The sequence below is a fragment of the Centrocercus urophasianus genome, unplaced genomic scaffold, assembly GCF_019232065.1.
Source record: "Centrocercus urophasianus isolate 14NV4802_14NV808 unplaced genomic scaffold, USGS_Curo_1.0 seq_33, whole genome shotgun sequence".
In the NCBI taxonomy this organism is placed as follows: Eukaryota; Metazoa; Chordata; class Aves; order Galliformes; family Phasianidae; genus Centrocercus; species Centrocercus urophasianus.
Window position 1 is genome coordinate 5003598 of NW_024884900.1, and position 17618 is coordinate 5021215.

Consider the following 17618-nt stretch of genomic DNA (forward strand, 5'->3'; position numbering starts at 1 on the left):
CAATTTAACCTTAGGTTGATAGAATTAATAGTTAAGCGGCATGGATTAATAATCGAAGTGGTTCTTGGTCAAAATTCAGAACTGAGGTTAATCATCTTACCTACCTCATTTTACCTAACAAGGCAGCAGCTCCATCAGCTCAGCACCCTTGCAGCCACCACCTTGCAGCACAGCCCATGTACCTTCCAAGGTTCTGAACGCTCTGCAAGTCTTTTAATATGGGGGAATACTCTCCCCGAGCAATGCTGAGACCTGTGGAAGTAAAACACAGCATTAAAGTTAAGGCATCCTGGTGGAGCGCTGGAAACATTGAGCTTACAGGGGCCAGTCCTTGCTGCACAGTGTACACATTGTAACGGCTTCGAGCTCCCAAGAGACAGAAGATGGATAGTTGTACTTGAGAGCTGCTGCCAGGGCTCCTTACACACACCACAGATTGCACCGTGTTGCCCCATCCAGCCCTATGCCCTCACACACCTGCTTGCTGCACCTGGGGTGGCTGGCAATACCAGGCCTGATGCAACTCTTATTTCATTTTGTAAGGAAAGTGCTTGCCCCCCAAAATAATGGATAGCGCCGAATAAATCCCCACACGCCTTCCCACAGTTGGCAGCTTGGGATGCAGAGATTCTGCAATCCACTGCATTGATGCTGAGCAATGCAATGGACCATTCCTGTTTCCATGCTGCTTCCAGTAGTGAACACTAAGCTAAGGTAGCAAACTCCAAGCTACGAGTAGTAAACCCTCATTGTCGAGTATGATTTTGTACCCAATTTGTACAGTTTTGGGGGAGGTTGACTGAAATGCTCAGTGAGGATCAAGTGTAAGGGCAGGCTCACCAGCCCTGCTGATGTTGGCAGTAGGGTATGGCACTTGCTGGTAACCTGCTCTGCTGTTTTGGGTGAGGATTTCAGGTTTCTGGGCAAAGCGCCATGCATGGCCCATCATTCCAACTCACAAGTCTGGAGGGGACAGATGACAGTATGCGTGGGTTTCTGATTTTTACGTGTTTTAGATAGAGTTGATGTCTGAGAACCATATACTGCAAGTCTGGAGCTTTTTTGGTTGGCAGAGCAGGGTGCACCTCCTGTGAAATATTTTAATGCTGATTCTTTAGGATGGAGGCTGCTTTTCTTTCTTCCTTTCTTCCTTACTCAGTTGTTTTTTTTTTTGTTTGTTTGTTTGTTTGTTTGTTTTCCTGCTGTAATCATTAAAAATAAACATCGAGCATTGCAAAATGCAGGAAATTACGCTAGGTATTTCATAACTGCGCTCTGGAATTCTGTTAATGTTTATTCTTCACTTTTCCTGCTGAAAGCAAAAACAAAACCACCCAGCCCTGAGAGGCTGCACTGCTGATATTTAGGGTGCACAGCCTCAGTGCCCAGTCAGAACACCTGAATTCCCAGCACTGCCCCAGTTTCTAGAGCACACATTCAACACACAAACACTTTGCTATTCTTGCTTCTCTGGTTTGTAATTTTTTTTTTGGCCAAAATCCTTTCTCCAGGCTGTTCTCAGTAGAGGGCAGCCTTGTCAAACCCATAGGCAGAGCAGCAGGCACGGTGTATTTTATGTTTTCCCTGTTGCTGTTCTGTGACCTGCAGGGCTGATGCCCTGTGGAAAGCAGGAATCTTCCATCCTACACACCTGTAACGCGTAGGGCTGGCTGCTGACATTTCAGGTTCATGGTCTCCACATTTTGCACAGATGGAGAGGTTCCGCAGTCACATACAGAAGTGCTGAATCCATTTAAGCCATGCTGTTAACTCCTGAGCATTCTCTCCATGCATGCAGTCAGATCTTTCTGTGGTTCTTTCCTGGGTCTGCAGGTAGTTTATGTTACAGTATCATAACATTGCTCATTAGCATTTTCACAGCAAATGCCCACTTTGCTGCATGTTTCAGAAATCACCACAAGCTTTTATTCACTTTTCAGTCTTTTCATTGTGGTTGTTGAACTGTTCTACTTACTTGCTTTTAATGCATAGCACAAATGCAGGGCAGAGGCTTACAAGGCCTAAATTGTCCTTTGGAATCACTGGAGCTGCAACAAATTACACCGGTTTAGAACTGTTAACATGATATTTAAGCGAATTAAATCCAACAGTTCTGTTAAACTAAGCCAAGTAAAGGGAATATCCAGCATGAAATCCCAGTGGTGATTCTTACAAGCGAAATAACACACTGCTTATCTTAGCGGAAAGCAGTGTTCTGCCATCCTTATCAAGATCTGTTTTTATTTAACCTTATTTACACAAACAATTTCTAAACCTGTTTCAAACATACTGCGCTGCTACAATAAAACTAAAGCAAAGGACCAAACACAACAGCAAACACATCACCAGTTTTCAGCAAAGGCGCTTGGCACCAGCACGTCCTGACATGAGAGCTTACTGATAGATGCTTACATTGACAAATGTTCATGCGAGTGCTAAGAACATTTGAAAAGGCATAAAGGAAGGCATGGGCAGAGAAGCACAGAAAGGGGGTATTGATTCAGTTCACGCTTGTAAGATTGAGGAAAATAATGCCAGAATTGCAAAAGAGATCATGCATAGAAAGTGACCGGTGTATCCAGCGGTGCAGAACAATCTTCCCAGATGGGTAGCAGTCATAAGACTCCTATCACAAACAAATAAAAGCAGCTAAATCAGCACTCTGGCTTTCTTGACCTTGAAACAAGTGACTGGCTTCATACTTGTGGCTTGGCAGCGTCCTGTTTGCTAACTGGTGCCCACAGCCATGTTTGCAGAAAGCCCTTCTGCACGATGTCAGAGCACACGCACAGACAGGCTGTGCAGTTTTTCTATTGCCTTTGACAACATTTTATCTGGGTAAACAAAACTGAGCCTTCTTATGAAGCAGATTTGAATTTGCCTTCAAAACTCACGATGAATTTTGATTTCAGATTTCCTTATGTAATAATGCATGCTCTGATTTGCTGTCGATTAGAAGCTTAAATGCAATATTGCCATTTTAATGCATCTTTCATCTGCAGCGAAAGCAAGCCGTATCCCACGCCTCTGATTGCACGCCAAGAGAAACTCCTGACCGCCGCCTGGCAGAGCCCCTCCTCGCCTCTCATCCCTCGTCCTGGAGGTACGTGTGTTTGCTCACACCTGCCTCGCGTCGTGCCCAGCCTGGCAGCCGTTCAGCTCCCCATCAGTCGCACTGGTTGCTCCCTGCCAAGCCATGCCCACCCATGCTGGGAGCGCCCCGCGCTGGGCCCGAGCGGCTCCTCCCCCGACGCAGGCAAGGTTACACCTCTTCCCTACGCCTGTCAGCGAACAGCTGGACTTCTCTGGTTACATGTGTGCAACCATTTAAAAAAAACATCCAGGCCGGCTTACTCAGCAGATTATAAAGAATGATTTACAAAATGCGGCTTTCTTCCAGATCAGCCCGTGCCGTTGCATTTATGTGACTGAAGGTCTCAGCTGATCCGTTCTTTTCTTGTGCAGCCAAGAGGTTTGCAGCAGCAGCAGCAGCAGCCACGGCCAGTACCATACTGTAAGTCATTGGGAACATGTTTTTTTCTCTCAGTTTGGAAGGGGTTGGCATTTGGTGTATTCAGTTCCATAGCACTTAACATACTTTTCTCGCACAGACAATGAACTGTATCTCTTAGGCTGGGGCTGTGTGCTGCTCAGCAAGATGCAGCAGTGTGGTGCCTGCTTTATAGCAGCAGCATGAATGAATGATGCAATCATGCAGGGGGGAAGCATCATCATTTTGGCAGGAAAGGCAAGAGGAGATTGGAGAGCTGGGAGATGTCTATCAATATCCACCAGGTTCCTTCAGCCCTTTTCAGCTACCTTTTAAAATGTGCTTCAATAAATTTGTTGTTGGCATTGCTGTACAGATATCAGCGTGCAGCTGCTAACAATCCATCTCTTGACTTGCACACAGGTTGCTGATACTTTAAAATCTGAACATAAAACCTGGAAGTTAGAAGCAGCCTGGGTGAGTTTAAGGACTGAATGTTTCTATTTTCATATCAAAAACCACAGAAACTCCCAGTTTTGGATGGGTTGAACTTTTAAAGTACTTGCAGGAATACAGAGCAACAATTTGCTTAAGTATAGCTAATGTGTTTCGATTTATAATCTCTCTTCTTAAGCTTTCAGAACACACTGCTAATATTGAGAATTAAACCTCAACATAACAAAGATGTATTTCCATTCTAATCCCATTTTACAGACGTAGGACTAGCAACAATGAGGGACTAACAGCTTTGTTTAAACTGCTACCATGGAAGCTCTGCTGTGGATATTCTCATGAGCAGAATCATACCTGGAGTGGGAAAGGTCCTAAGAAAAGATTCAAGAACAAACTTCTCTGACTCTCATAGTCTAAGCAGCAGTTTCCCATCACTGCAATGGGAACAGTTTTATGTGGTTGCTTTTCTATTAATTTCAGTGCATGTTCAGTGAGACATTACTGGGCTTGAGAACGTATCTCACAGTGACTTTGTTCTCATCCAAACCAGTGAGACTGACTTCACTGGTGCCAGGAAAACAACTCTGGGCAAAGTGAGAACAAAATTGGTCTTCTTGTGCACCCGTAGCTGAAGTGCTCATGCTCACAGTTAAATGTGAAAGTGAATCAGAATCACAAACATTGCTTGCACACTGAGGATATTCCTGAATGATCCGTTTAAAAAGATATTTTAAGTAGTATTTCATCAAGATCTACTTAATCTTCATTCTTTCCCATAGCAGTAGGTGTGAATATAATACAAAGTGGCAGTTGACAGCAATTCTGAAAGCTCACAGGTGGAGACGCGCTGGGTATGTTAAGATCTCATCAAATTCTCATCAAAATGCAGCTGCCACAGAACACACAGAGTTCTGGGTGCCACTGCAGGTTCCTTTTCCATTACAGCTAGCAGATACTGCGGATGTTCCAGCTTTTCACAGTGTGGCACATGCCCTTCTTTGACCGGTCAGCAAACAGTAAAGATTACAGTTGTTTTCCTTTAGCATGTGTTCTTACATAATTATTAGGCCTGCTTCTGTGACTCCACCCTCTCTGTTACGAAAGAGATCCTATTTCTTGTGGAAATGCCAGTTTTTTTCCAAGTGTTCTAATGCAGTCTGGAGGCACGGAGATCTCATGGAAATGCCATTTTCCCTTTTGATTTCCTTTTTGTCCATTTGCTTCTCAACTTTCATCCTACCTCTTTCCCTTTGTCACTTTTCTTACACCTTCTCCAGCTTTTTCTTTGTCCATTGCTTTGTCTCTTTCCAATTTTCTTCCTTCATCTTTTCCCCGCTATATTTTATTATCAAACCTGTTGAAATGTTTGCTGCATGGATACTTTTCCAGCATGGAAATAATAGAATAGAAATAGATTTCCTATTTGAAGTACAGTGGCTGAGGGTGCAGAGATTTTCTACCCACCTTTTTTCATACAGAGGCAGAACTCATAATTATTAGTTGTGGGAATTTCTTTCTTCTTACCATCTCATAAAAGCATTGATGCATCTAAGCAATCAGATGGTCCGTGTTTCAGAGTAACTGAATCTCTCCCATCCACAGAGGCCCATAACACTCTGGAATTAAAAACTGTTATTCCTTTACTAAATCCTTTAGAGATTTGCCCATGGAGAAGTTTTGCAGAACTTCAGTTCTGTTTCCTCACATTTCCAGATGATACCTACCTGTAGATAAGAATCACAGAATATCTTGAGTTGGAGACCCACAAGGACCATCGAGTCCTGCTCCTGGCTCCATATAGGAACACCCAAAAATCAGTCTCTATTTGAGCTCCAGTGGCTCAGTGCTGTGACCACTGCCCTGGAAGCTTGTTGCAGTGCCTGACCACCCTCTCAGTGAAGAACCTCTTCCTGATAACCAACATGAATCTTCCCTGTTGCAACTTCATTGGATCATTGAGCCCAACTCCTGACTTCACACAGGGCAGCATGAGAGTTAAACCATTTAGCGAGGTGTCTAAACACTTGAACACCTAAAGGCTTGGGGCCAAGCCATGACCATTTCCCTGGCCATAGGAGCTACTGTGTCTGTCCTTACTTCCCTTGCAAAGTTACCTGGTGCTGAATTCTAGGCAGTTGCCTGCTCAATGCCATGGCAGGATGGCCTAGTGAAAATTCTGAAAACAAAGAAAGGAGCAGACCCTCTTCTACTTACTTCCCTTACTGCCGTGGCCTGTTGCTCAATCACAACTAGCCGTGCCTTATGCTTTCATTTACATTTAGGCTTTGGAAAAAAAATTCACAAGTCACTGAATTGGGTATGTTAGTGTTTGGAGTGGCATTTGCTAACCTCTGGAGGTGATGGTCAGCCCTAGAGCTTTGCCGACCACAGCAGAAGCACTTTACTTCACTCCAAGCTAACAACCTTTAACTCCTAATATTTGTTTTTCTCACGAGCAAGACTCCCTGCAACAGCTGAATCTTCCCCAAATGTTCTCCAGTACTGTTGATCCAATACGAATTTCACCATTTTACAGTTGATCACAAGGTCTCCAACTTGTGTGATGATACATTTCCCACAGATGAGCCTGCGTTTTCTAGGACTCAATGCCTACCTTCAGTTGAACATAGAAGGATTTTGGCAAGTCATACACCGAGGCAGATCGGGAACTATTGCTCTGCTCTGCATTTCAAAAACACAATTCTTCCATTACAATTTGACATTTTTAGGCATTATAAACCATAGCCTGCAACTCTTCAGGAAGAGTCATTGTGTAGAACAAAAAGAAGACAGAGTTAATTCCAGCCACAGTTTTGTGCATGTGTCCATCGAAATGAGGCTCAAGCAGCGTTTTCATCATTGTAAGGAATATTTAAAGGAGAATTAAGTATGAGAAATGGGGGTAGCAGGGAGAAGGAAAAGTTAATGTCTCCTCCTTCCTCCTCCCAGGGTGTCTAACTATAACATTTTTATCAGATTAAAACTGTGAAGACGTTTCCAAAAATACATTTCAAGTTCTCACCAAGGAATCACATAACAGTGCTGTCACCACGCAGCCATATTGCATCATACTATGGTAATGTTGCAGTGCAGCCTCAGGTTAGCATGAGGCAATGTGATTGCTTTGCATAATAAGGAATCAGTGTTGGAACATGACGCAAATGTCACACAACAGTGATGCAACAAGTTTGTCCAGTAGAGCAAATCCTGAAAATTGGCACCAAACCCATGGTTCCAGTAAGCTGGAAAAAAACCCACAAAACACTAATGACATGCTATTTAAAAAATGTTAGTGCACAAGTAGATGCAAATGGCTGTCAAGTCCTGCCCTGAAGTCAAAGCCCTCCTGCTCAGGAAATCAAAATCTTCCACTGAAAGCACAGAACTGTGCTGTGGAGTCAATGTCAAGCCAAGGCTAATGCAAAGTAAACTTGGAATTCACGTTTCACGTGTCCACCTGCTGCCAGGTCTTAGCTCAGAACCAGTCTCTGTCCAAGGGAACACGCGTCACTAAAGAGATTGCTTTCTCTTATGTCATGCTGATGGCCCATAATAGTTTTTTTTATATGTACAGTGCTATAAATGCAGCAAATAATTCTCTAGTGAATGAAGCTTTCAAGGCTAGGTCAGTCTTATAATATGTCTGTGCAGGGAGCAGCTCCAATGCACCAAGAACAGAGACCTGTCCAACTATGGGCTGAGTGATATCTGCTCTCCAAATCTCACCCACACCTGCAAGACAAAGCAACGTTAAGGAAGAAACAGCATCACCTTGGCAGCATGTGCAAAAGCCACAAACCCACTTTGGTGATTAGAGCCATGTTCAGACCACAAAACTCAAGCATAGCCAGAAGATCCTTTTAAGCAGTCCTGTTTCATGGCTTTGTCACATGCCTTGCTGTCTTTTCTTTCTTTCTTTTCCATATTTAACACTGGTATCTACCTGGTAAACTGAGATTAACTTACAAATGTGGTTCTTAGCTCTACACAACAGGTTTCTCTCCTAAGATTCGGTTGCTTAATTATGCAGACTGTTATTTTACCTTTCAATGAGGGACTGAGACAGCAGTTAGCTCGGTTTGATCCCAAATTTCTAAACAGTAGTTAATGCATTGGTCCTTGGTTAAGCAGTGTGTTCTAATGTTGATTTGTGCACCTAAGAACTTAATAAAAATGAAACCTTTAGGAGTTAGCCCGGCAATAATAGTGCAGATTGAACAGCAGCTTTTAATCTGAACACCCCAAAGCACCTGGACAACCACTTCTGCCTTATGGCAGGAAAAAGACCATCATCTACAACCAGGCCTAGTGGGAATAAAAGCAAAGGCTTCTATTTGCTGCTTTGACCGTTAGCTATTGAGCTGTCACCTCTCAGTAGGCACACAGAAGTCACTTCAGGAAACAGCACCGATGCTTACCATTGGTGGTCCCTAGATGAGGTCCCTGGTGGTGAGCAACTTCAGTATGTTCAGCTCCCAGGCTCTTCCACAGCAAGATATGTAGCAACGGGTCCCCCATTTTCAATGGATATCTTTTGTGTGCAAAGGATTGTTGGACAAACAGGGGAAAAAAATGTTGTGGAAATTTGTGGGTGTAAGAGCTCTCATCACGAAAACTTACACGAGATATAGGAGGAAAATAAATTAGTTTGAGCAAGAATGAATCAATATGATATGCTGTTACAGCTATTTCTCCTCTAACCCAGAAAAAAGAAAGCATCTGCCACCCAGGTCAATTATACACGAGTCTGGGAGATCCAAAGAGAGAATCAAACTGAACTTCAGCAAAAATGCGGACATGGGATAGATCGAAAGTTGTGTCTAAATGTACAGATTGGTAAATAGTGAGGTCCACACATGATCCCTTATGAAAGCATAAAGCACAAGATTGGAGGGTTGACTAAAAATATTCTGAATAACACCTTGAGCTTCTCATCTGCAGAAGTGCTCAACACCTTCAAGTGAACAGATGTAAAAAGGTAGAAAATAAACCTTTGTCAGGTTTTGTTACGGAAAAAGTTGTGGTTTGGGGTTTGGGAACTTCACTGAACCCCTTAAGGTATCACCACATTATATTAATAGAAAAGGATTGAAATCTTCATGATTTAGGGACTAGCACTCACTGATGTACTTAAGGGGCAACTAATGTGACACAGCATTTGGGGGATCTGATGAGAAATCAAGATCTATTTGAGTAGCTGAGGCAAGAAGAGAGAATTTTGAGTCATATACAGTAGTTGGCAATCTGATGGTTGAGCAAATGCCAAGTATTACAGCCTTGAACCCGTAACGAACATCAATGGGCTGAACCTGCTGAGCAAATCAGCAGCTGTCCACAGCTCCACAGCCCACCTATCACGTAAATTGAACATCAGTAGGCAGCAACAGCAGAGAGCAAATCAGCAGCCGAGCCAGACTTCCACCACTGCTCACACTTTGATAAAAGCTGGCTAGGAGGCTGTGCTCGACCCTTCTCGCCACCACCAGATCAGTCGCTCCAATGGCTCAAGACGGAGTCCTGTACTGTGACTCACAGAAAGAATGCATCCTATCTTCTTACAGTAAGAAGGTTCCTAAAAGGATGGCGTCCCTTCTGGAGATGAAAGAAATCTTCCGCAACGCTGACGCAGTGTGCTTTGATGTGGACAGTACAGTCATCAGGGAAGAAGGCATCGATGAGCTCGCCAAGTTCTGCGGAGTTGGAGATGCTGTTGCAGAGATGTATGTATATTTGCTGTTTACTTCACATGAGCAGTGGTAAAAAGTAAGCTTGGATGAGGTTGAGCATAATGAAATAACTATTTTTTTTTTTAAATTCTGAAGCCACTCAACAAGATTATACTAAAATTTTCTGAAGTACATTTCTTTGACATACCAGCATGAGGTGTTAGAACCTTACTATGAGAAGCAGGAGAGGGGACAACTCCTTTCACCTCTTTGTGGCTGATGTTTCCACTGAAACTTGCAGCAAAGTCCTGTTAATTTCAGAGACATCAGTCAGCCTGCAGTTCAGGAACAGTGTTTCCAATGGTTCACATTGCACTCACAGAAAGAACCTTTGCTTTTTTTGTTTTCCTTTGTGCCACTGGGTCTTACAAGAGTCTGATCTGTGCAGCTCTTCCACCAGTGATTACGACCAACCTTTTCAGTGTACCAATCTTGTCCTCTACAACGTAGGCAGCATGGCATAACTAGAACTAATGAGCTCTTAGCTTATTCCTTGACAGTGCTGTTGAACCAAGTCCCTGGGAGAAGCCTCAACTTGTTAAGTGTCACTGATCTGCTGTGTTTGGATCTCAATTCAGGACCCGCAGAGCTATGGGTGGCACTGTGACATTCAAAGCAGCTTTAACAGCACGACTAGGACTCATACGGCCCTCCTATGAACAAGTGCAAAAGTTAATATCTGACAATCCACCTCAGCTAACACCAGGAATACGGTAAGAAAAAACTGCAACAGCCTAATGATCAGTATTCTAAAAATGCATAGAATATATCAACAAAATTCTGTGACATTAGTGAGGCTTTAATGATTAAAAAAAAATCACGAAGGGCAAATGCATACTTAAATATCATCATATATATATATAATACATACTTATATTCACCTTTGGGTTTAGAATAAACCTTAATTTATCTGGAAAGGTTTTTCTTGCTATTCAGATTGTTTCAAACAACTGAAATGTTTCCTTTACTATGAATTCTGGCCATAGCTGTAAATCTAAATTCTTTTTGGCACATACAGTAGGTTTAAGACAACACTGTGCTTGTATTTTCTCCTTAAAATGAAGCACATGCTCAGCTTTTTCTGTAGAAGGCATAGCTAGATGCAACCACAAAGGGAACATTGTTTCTGTGTTTAGAATCACATGATTTTCCTTTTCACTCCTTCTCTTTCTTCCTCCCTCTCTGGGTAGCCTCTTTTAAGCCTCCACTTTGCTTTCCAGTATTTAGCTGTTACTACTATCACTTCTACTGCTTACATCACTGTATGCTGATCTTCCTGCCTCTACAGCCAGCTTTTGTAAAGCTTTTAATTGCCTGCCCTTAAGTCCCACTGACATTAATCATGTCTGAAAACTTCATTCTGTAATTCTGGTGCCTTCTATTACACGGAGTATTTGGGCAAGCAGTTCTGAGTTAGACAATGTTTGCACTCTGCATAGTTCTTAGCCCACTTCTGGGGGCATTTTTGTGCAGTGGTTTTATGTTCTCTACATTCTCTGCTCTTTTTCAGTACCAAAGATTTTTTTTTTTCTTGCTAGTTTTATAATGAGCTTCAGGAAACAAAGTGTACTGGATCTGGTCTCATTTGTTCAGGGGAATAAACATGAACAATATGAAAGTGTAAAGGAAACATCTCTAGGCAGTGCTCGTTTCTGAGCAACTAAATACCTGTTTGCCTCTAGACAAGATGGTTTTGCTCAGCTCTTTTCCAGCACAAACTTGCAAAGAAAAGATGGAAAAACTTCTAGGAGCAGATTAGGATGGAGCTGGAAAGCAGCATACACCCTAAGTAAAGTGGATTAACAAAATATATGGATAGCCTTGTTTAGAAAAGATGTATTTTGGCTTTCTTCGTATCCCTTTACACACCTTACATACCAGCTGCTGCCTGGCTCTCACACTTGGTGACTTTCTTTCTTCCCAGGGAGCTGGTGAACAGGCTTCATCAACGAGGGGTTCAGGTCTTCCTGGTCTCCGGGGGGTTTCAGAGCATCGTGGAGCACGTGGCCCTACAGCTGAACATTCCTACAGCAAATGTTTTTGCAAACAGGCTGAAGTTTTACTTTAATGGTGAGGTTCCCCTAACAGCTATTTTCTCTACTAATTAGTGCCATTTTTTTGGTGTTCAAACTGTCAGATATTGTACTACAGATATTGTCCAGACTAAATTGCCTTGTTACGAATCCAGCCAGCTCCAAGACTAAGTCTGTCTCCAAGTAGGAAAATTACAAGACTTCCCCCAAAAACATGAGTTTAAGTCACTTTGCAGATAAATGAAATAGAGCAGTACTTTTAAACTGCAACTTGTGCCAAAGTTAAAAAGCATTACAGTTGCTGACAGCAGAATTTCATTCACTCTTTCAAATTTAAAGAGCTTATTACACTTACCTGCTTTCCGAAGCAAACTTCACTTTCAGTGAGTTTGAGGTATGTATGGTGACCAACGAACTTAACTTTAGTGCAGCTGCTTTGGACTTTAAGCGAGTGTAATCAAGTAGAACTGTGGTTAATGTGGTTGGTTCTTACTTAGTGTTTTGTACACTGTTTATCCTTCATACTGGATGTGGCTTTTCAAATGTTTAGACCAGAAAGACTGGATCAGAGTGGCTGGGAATGGATTTGACACACTACCATACAGGGTTTCTACTTTTGTCCTAGCATTTCTGCTCATAGCCTACTGAAGACTTAGGTAAAACACTGATTTTTATGCTTACCTTCTGATTACTTCTTCGGAATGCTGATTGTGAAGCTTACAGGACTGCATGTAATTAGCTGCATTCTGAAGAAAACACCATAGGCATTTATCTTTCTGCACTGACATGAAAGTATGCTGTGCCTCACTCGTCCTTCTACTGTTCTAGGAGAATATGCAGGATTTGATGAAACACAACCAACAGCTGAATCAGGGGGAAAAGGAAAGGTTATCACTCATCTGAAAGAACAGTTCCACTTTAAGAAAGTAGTTATGATTGGAGATGGAGCTACAGACATGGAAGCCTGTCCTCCAGCTGTAAGTATTTAAAAACCGCAGCTTAAATTCCTTATAGGACTTCAAGGAAGAGCTGCAGCACTTCAGGGATCTGTGTAGGCACTTTCCTCTAGAAAAGCTGCGTTGTCTGGTTTCTCTCATCTGAAAACTCAGTAAATGTTCCACTCCCTAAGCCAGGGTGCTGGCTTTGTCCAAGAGAACTGCATAAAGCCTAGCAACTTGTTGCAAATCAAGCTGATAGCATGCCTGCCTTTCCCACCTACACTGCCAGTGTTTGCCTCCACACAGGGCCCTGTACAGAGGTTCAATCACTATCAAGATTCCACTTCTGAACGCTAATAAATGGTGCTAAGTATGAAGATCTGACACAGATCTGATGCACAATTTACTTGATACCAGCCTAGCAACAGGGTTCATCTCACTGCAAAGTGATGATACCTTTGAAGATAGCCCTATCTCAGGGATGGAATAAGTAGCTAGAAAAACAGCTTTTATAAGTGGTCATTTCAGAGATGAGAGAGATCCTAATGGTGTCACATCTCAGGCACCTTTCTCTACAAAAAAATACCCCAGTGCCCCTGGTTGGCCAGTGTTATGGGCAGATGTCCTTGTGCACAGGAACAAACTCTGAGAGCCACTGCTGATGTGACTTATGGCAGCAGGTCCCTTACCATTAAGTATGTGCGTGATCAAAGGAGCTTATTAATTGCTTAATATTTTCTACCCGAATGCAAAAAAGCAGCAGTGGAAATTTTAAACATTATTTTCACTGCAGTTGGTTTTCTAAAATCTAGAAAGATGACTGTTCATGGTTAATGATTGAAATCATGGTTAATGTTTACTTTTGGTATCTATGAAATGAGGTAAACAGAGTTAAGATAAACAGAATAGGGATAACTGTGAGGTGCTGCATGCATGTTCAGTATTAACTCATTCTTGAATAGCAAGGCTCTGTGTTGCATCACAGCCACATCAGATTTTCAGCACAAATCTCAGATCTGGACAACCTGGAGGTTACTGTTGCTGTTGGAACAAAACTCTAATAACCAAAGTGGCATAAAATTAGCTGTTAATGAAGTTCCTGTTCTTAAATATAGAAATGAATAGGGGAAGAGGTGGGCAAGAACACTAATTTTAAAATACAATCTTATAAACAAATTTAATTGCTGAAATGCTCCATACCTTAAACAGGACTGCAATAATATATGTGCCCATTCTTTGTGTTTTGAAGGACTGCTTCATTGGATTTGGAGGAAATGTAATCAGAAAGCAAGTAAAGGAGAAAGCCAAATGGTACATTACTCATTTTGATGAACTGCTAAAGGAACTGGAAGAACGATAAATTATACAGTAGAATAATATATTTAACAGCTGTAAGACATCTATAAAATGCAATTAAACATATATTTGTTTGCAAAGGTGTGTTCTGTTTTTTGTTATGATTCTGAGTGTTGGGTACTTCTCTTATATGAAATGCCTGGTGCAAATGCTCATCAAATAATTTGCAATGAAAATATAAAGATCTTTTGAAAACATCTTCTCCAAAGTGGAAAGGTCAGTTGATTATTCACTCAGAAGTGAAGACCCAAGGTGATATCAATAAGTTAATAACACTTTAATGGATTGGCCCCTGGTTAATGTCATGTACCTGCTGCTGCAAAACCACTGAAGCAAATACCTCTATCTCGCTGGGGTAGCAAAAGAAAAATGAGGTGGCCATCAACAGAAGTTTGTCCAATCAACAATATCATCTGAGAGGTAAATAGTTTCCATTCCAAAGAATCTCCAAACTAGGTTAAACAGTGAACATTCAGTAGTATTTCCTACCTATAGAACATTGACTTCATTAAAATATGGTTACAGGAGAACCTGAGGTGTAGTCTGTTACCCAACATCATTGTTACTCAACCTATGGAGCCTAAGGCATGAGATGCATGCAAATTCAAGGTATACGCAATATTCATCAGTATCCCAGAAGCATATGTTAAGGCAATTGATGCTTCACCTACCTCATTAAAACACTTACCAGCAAACTCTGAAACTGTAGTTTTGTCAGATGGTAGCACTGTTTACTTAAGTGTTTTATTTATTTAACAATCTCTTCTCTGTCAACCTATAACTGGATGGAAGCTGACTCACCTATCTTTACAAAATGTCTACTGATTAAGAAAACAGTGGGAAACTTACCTGGTCTCTTTTTTTGCCTCAAGTGTGGATCAACCACCCTCAAACTGTTTGTGCCAGAAGTCTAACCTGTTCTAAACAAGTATTTCTCTGAGGTTTCAGCTAATGAATCCTTGTTTCTTAAGAGTGTCTTCTATTGCTACAGTGCCTGATCCAAGCGAGACCTTATGCAGAACTCACTTGATAAGTTGTGCTTTTTTTGTCAGCAAATCCCTGATATCTCTTGTGTGTCCTTTTAACCAGCACTGCTGACACACGATAGTACTTTTATTTCCCTGACTTATAAGGATCTCATCTGAGATAATGTAAAAAGCTTGACTAATGACAAAATGAAAGATCTGTCTTCCACTTCCATCCACATAATAACGTCGCAGGAGAAAGATGGGCTGATACGACATAACTTGTCCTGGGGACAAAACTCTCTATGCAGGCTCATATGTTCTGTGTGCTTACAAATAAACCTGAAACTGCACATCAGTCTGAATCCTGTAACTCTTAGGTTCACCTCTCCCAACCCACCAAACACTGCATAGATTGGAAGATTAAAAAGTGACATGCTTACCTTCCAGAGCCTCACAATGTCTCCACAAGATAACCACTACTGGCTTGCACAACTTGCACAAAATTTTCTTAATTTAATATGATTAAATCAAGGTGAAGCGATCCTGTCCATATTTAAGCACCATCAGCAATTAAAAGCAATTAAATGTTTTGCCCATTTTGCTGTATCATCAGAAAAGATAGATGGGGAAAGGGGAGAAATAGAGCCATGGATAGTGATGAGTGACAGCTCTCAGCAATGCCATCTCAAGTTTTGGGCAAAAAGCAGAGGCAGTAAGTTACAAACAGTATTTCAACACTAGGAAAGCAGAATGATTAAAAAAAAAAATCAAACAGAAACAAATAGATACAGTTAAACTGCATATTTCTATATAGTTTAATATATCTCCACAAAAGACAAGACAGCCCATAACTGGCAGGCTGCTCACCAGAGCTCTTCTAGGAGTATTAAACATAATCTCTTTTAAATTCTCCCTGGGAAGAATCTCAGCCAGCTCCAAGGGCAGCCCATGTACAATCCTGCCTTTGTTTAGGCAAGACTGCACGGGCAGAACAAGTGTAAACTCTGTCTGCTCTTATTCAGCTCATTTCTGTACAACTGTACAGCTATGAAGCAAAGAAGTGCTTCTATTTGTTGCAGTTTTCCATTGAATTACAAACACCTAGCTACATGGCTATAGTTAGAGATCCTACAAACATTGTGACATGCTTCGAGTGTATGTAATTCCACTAACGCCACAGGCAGCAGACGGCGGTACGTGGGGCTTTGTGCCACAGAGATGTTAACATTCACAACAGTACCTCCTGCCAGTGACTGCTATGGAAACACAGCAGTATGCCAATGATTTCACAAGAGCTCTTTAGGTCTGACTGTTCAGAAATAAGTAACACCCCCTCCAGTGGGCCAGCAGCAGGCCCTACCTCCTAGAGCAGGAGGCACCGGAAGGATCGGTTAGTTCAGTGAGCAGCTTTTGTTTGTAAAATACTGGAAAACTAAAAACTAAGAGAGAATAAAGCAGCATGAGGCTACTTTCAATATTACAACCAAGCTACTGGTTTACTTGAACATAACCCATCACAGTAGAGCTGGAGAGCAGCATAGGTTATGAGGCAGATAACCATTTTGTCTTCAAGTAGGTCTCCTGACTAAGAGCTATGGGAAAGTATGCTGCTTCATATAAAATGTTTTATTTCTACGTGATTATTCACGAGACAGAGTTGCTTTTAGTTCTACCTTCAATTTCCATGAGGGAACTTTTGAAGAAGGACAATTTGTCATCTTTCTAAGAAGACTACAGGACCACTAAAACTTCAGTTTGTGTCTTCATCACAGTGCTATGACTGGATCAGAAATTAGCAATTACCAGAAACTGTCACAGGCATTATTCCCTGCTTTCCAATCACTGGAAAGTGACTTCAGTTATGCATTCTGCTAAGAAACGCTGATATTCTGTGAGCCAAAAGAAGAAAGCAAAGTGGGCCATGACACTAAGAGGGAAAAAATCACAATAATGTTCACAACAGGAGAAAGCCAACTTCAAAAAAGGCTCAGGCAATGGTAAGTAAGGAAAGACTGTCATCATCACTTAGCATGCTAAGGTTTATGAGTTTACCTCACATACTTAACTAAAGTAGCAGGAAGCCGTGCCTCTCCAGTGATGGACACAGCATGAGTTTGCAGCACAGGATGACAACATGCTCATTTATAACGTGTGGCAACACTACCAAGAATTCTGATCTTAGGTAACACAAAGAGGCAGGAGGCTTGTGCCATGTGCAGAACATCCCGTTATTCCTTACAGATTTGACTCATGCAAAACTTAATGGGCCTTAAAATAACAAGAGTTATGCCCAACTATATTGAATTCCTACTGTTCCTGGCTGAAGGTGAGAAATGTGGATTGCAACAGAATCCACAAAATCCTTTAACTCCAAAAATGCATAAATGTAAAAAATAAATCCTTTTTCTGTCACCAAGATGGCTGGTTATGAGGGTTAGATTACCTGGTGAGCCCTCTAGGAACAAGAAGAAAAGAGAGGATATTGGCAAAAATAACAAGGACTGCAAACTGATGGTTTTTTTGTTTGTTTGTTTGTTTTTGTTTTGTTTTTTTGTAGCTAAAAGTAGCTCCAGAAGTCTGGAAAAGTCCCAAATGACCCAAATGACAGCACTGATCACATAACTCAGCTGAAGTGGTGGCACATTAACCACACC

General features: G+C 41.7%; 1 protein-coding gene and 1 long non-coding RNA gene across 3 annotated transcripts; one reads left to right on the forward strand and one right to left on the reverse strand.

The window, feature by feature from the left end:
- Positions 1-13: 13 nt before the first annotated feature.
- Positions 14-3531, reverse strand: LOC122166422. 2 transcript variants are annotated; one of them, XR_006170802.1, is made up of 4 exons: positions 3124-3531; positions 1976-2048; positions 1652-1827; positions 14-252 (listed from the first exon to the last, which is right to left on the reverse strand). It is a non-coding gene; the product is annotated as an uncharacterized LOC122166422 (long non-coding RNA). The 2 variants fall into 2 exon arrangements; XR_006170801.1 differs by having other exon boundaries at positions 1976-3531.
- Positions 3532-9392: 5861 nt separating this feature from the next.
- Positions 9393-14076, forward strand: PSPH (phosphoserine phosphatase). Its single transcript, XM_042830184.1, has 5 exons — positions 9393-9663; positions 10248-10382; positions 11594-11739; positions 12531-12679; positions 13890-14076. The coding sequence occupies exons 1-5, from the start codon at positions 9443-9445 to the stop codon at positions 13998-14000; spliced, it is 762 nt and encodes a 253-aa protein (XP_042686118.1). The 5' UTR covers positions 9393-9442; the 3' UTR covers positions 14001-14076.
- Positions 14077-17618: the final 3542 nt, after the last annotated feature.

Excerpts from the sequence above, each read along its gene's own strand:
- PSPH (XM_042830184.1), top strand. The coding sequence starts at position 9,443 with ATGGCTCAAGACGGAGTCCTGTACTGTGACTCACAGAAAGAATGCATC. Across the intron at positions 10,383-11,593 it reads CAGCTAACACCAGGAATACG|GGAGCTGGTGAACAGGCTTC; the intron begins GTAAGAAAAAAC and ends CTTTCTTCCCAG. Across the intron at positions 12,680-13,889 it reads TGGAAGCCTGTCCTCCAGCT|GACTGCTTCATTGGATTTGG; the intron begins GTAAGTATTTAA and ends TGTGTTTTGAAG.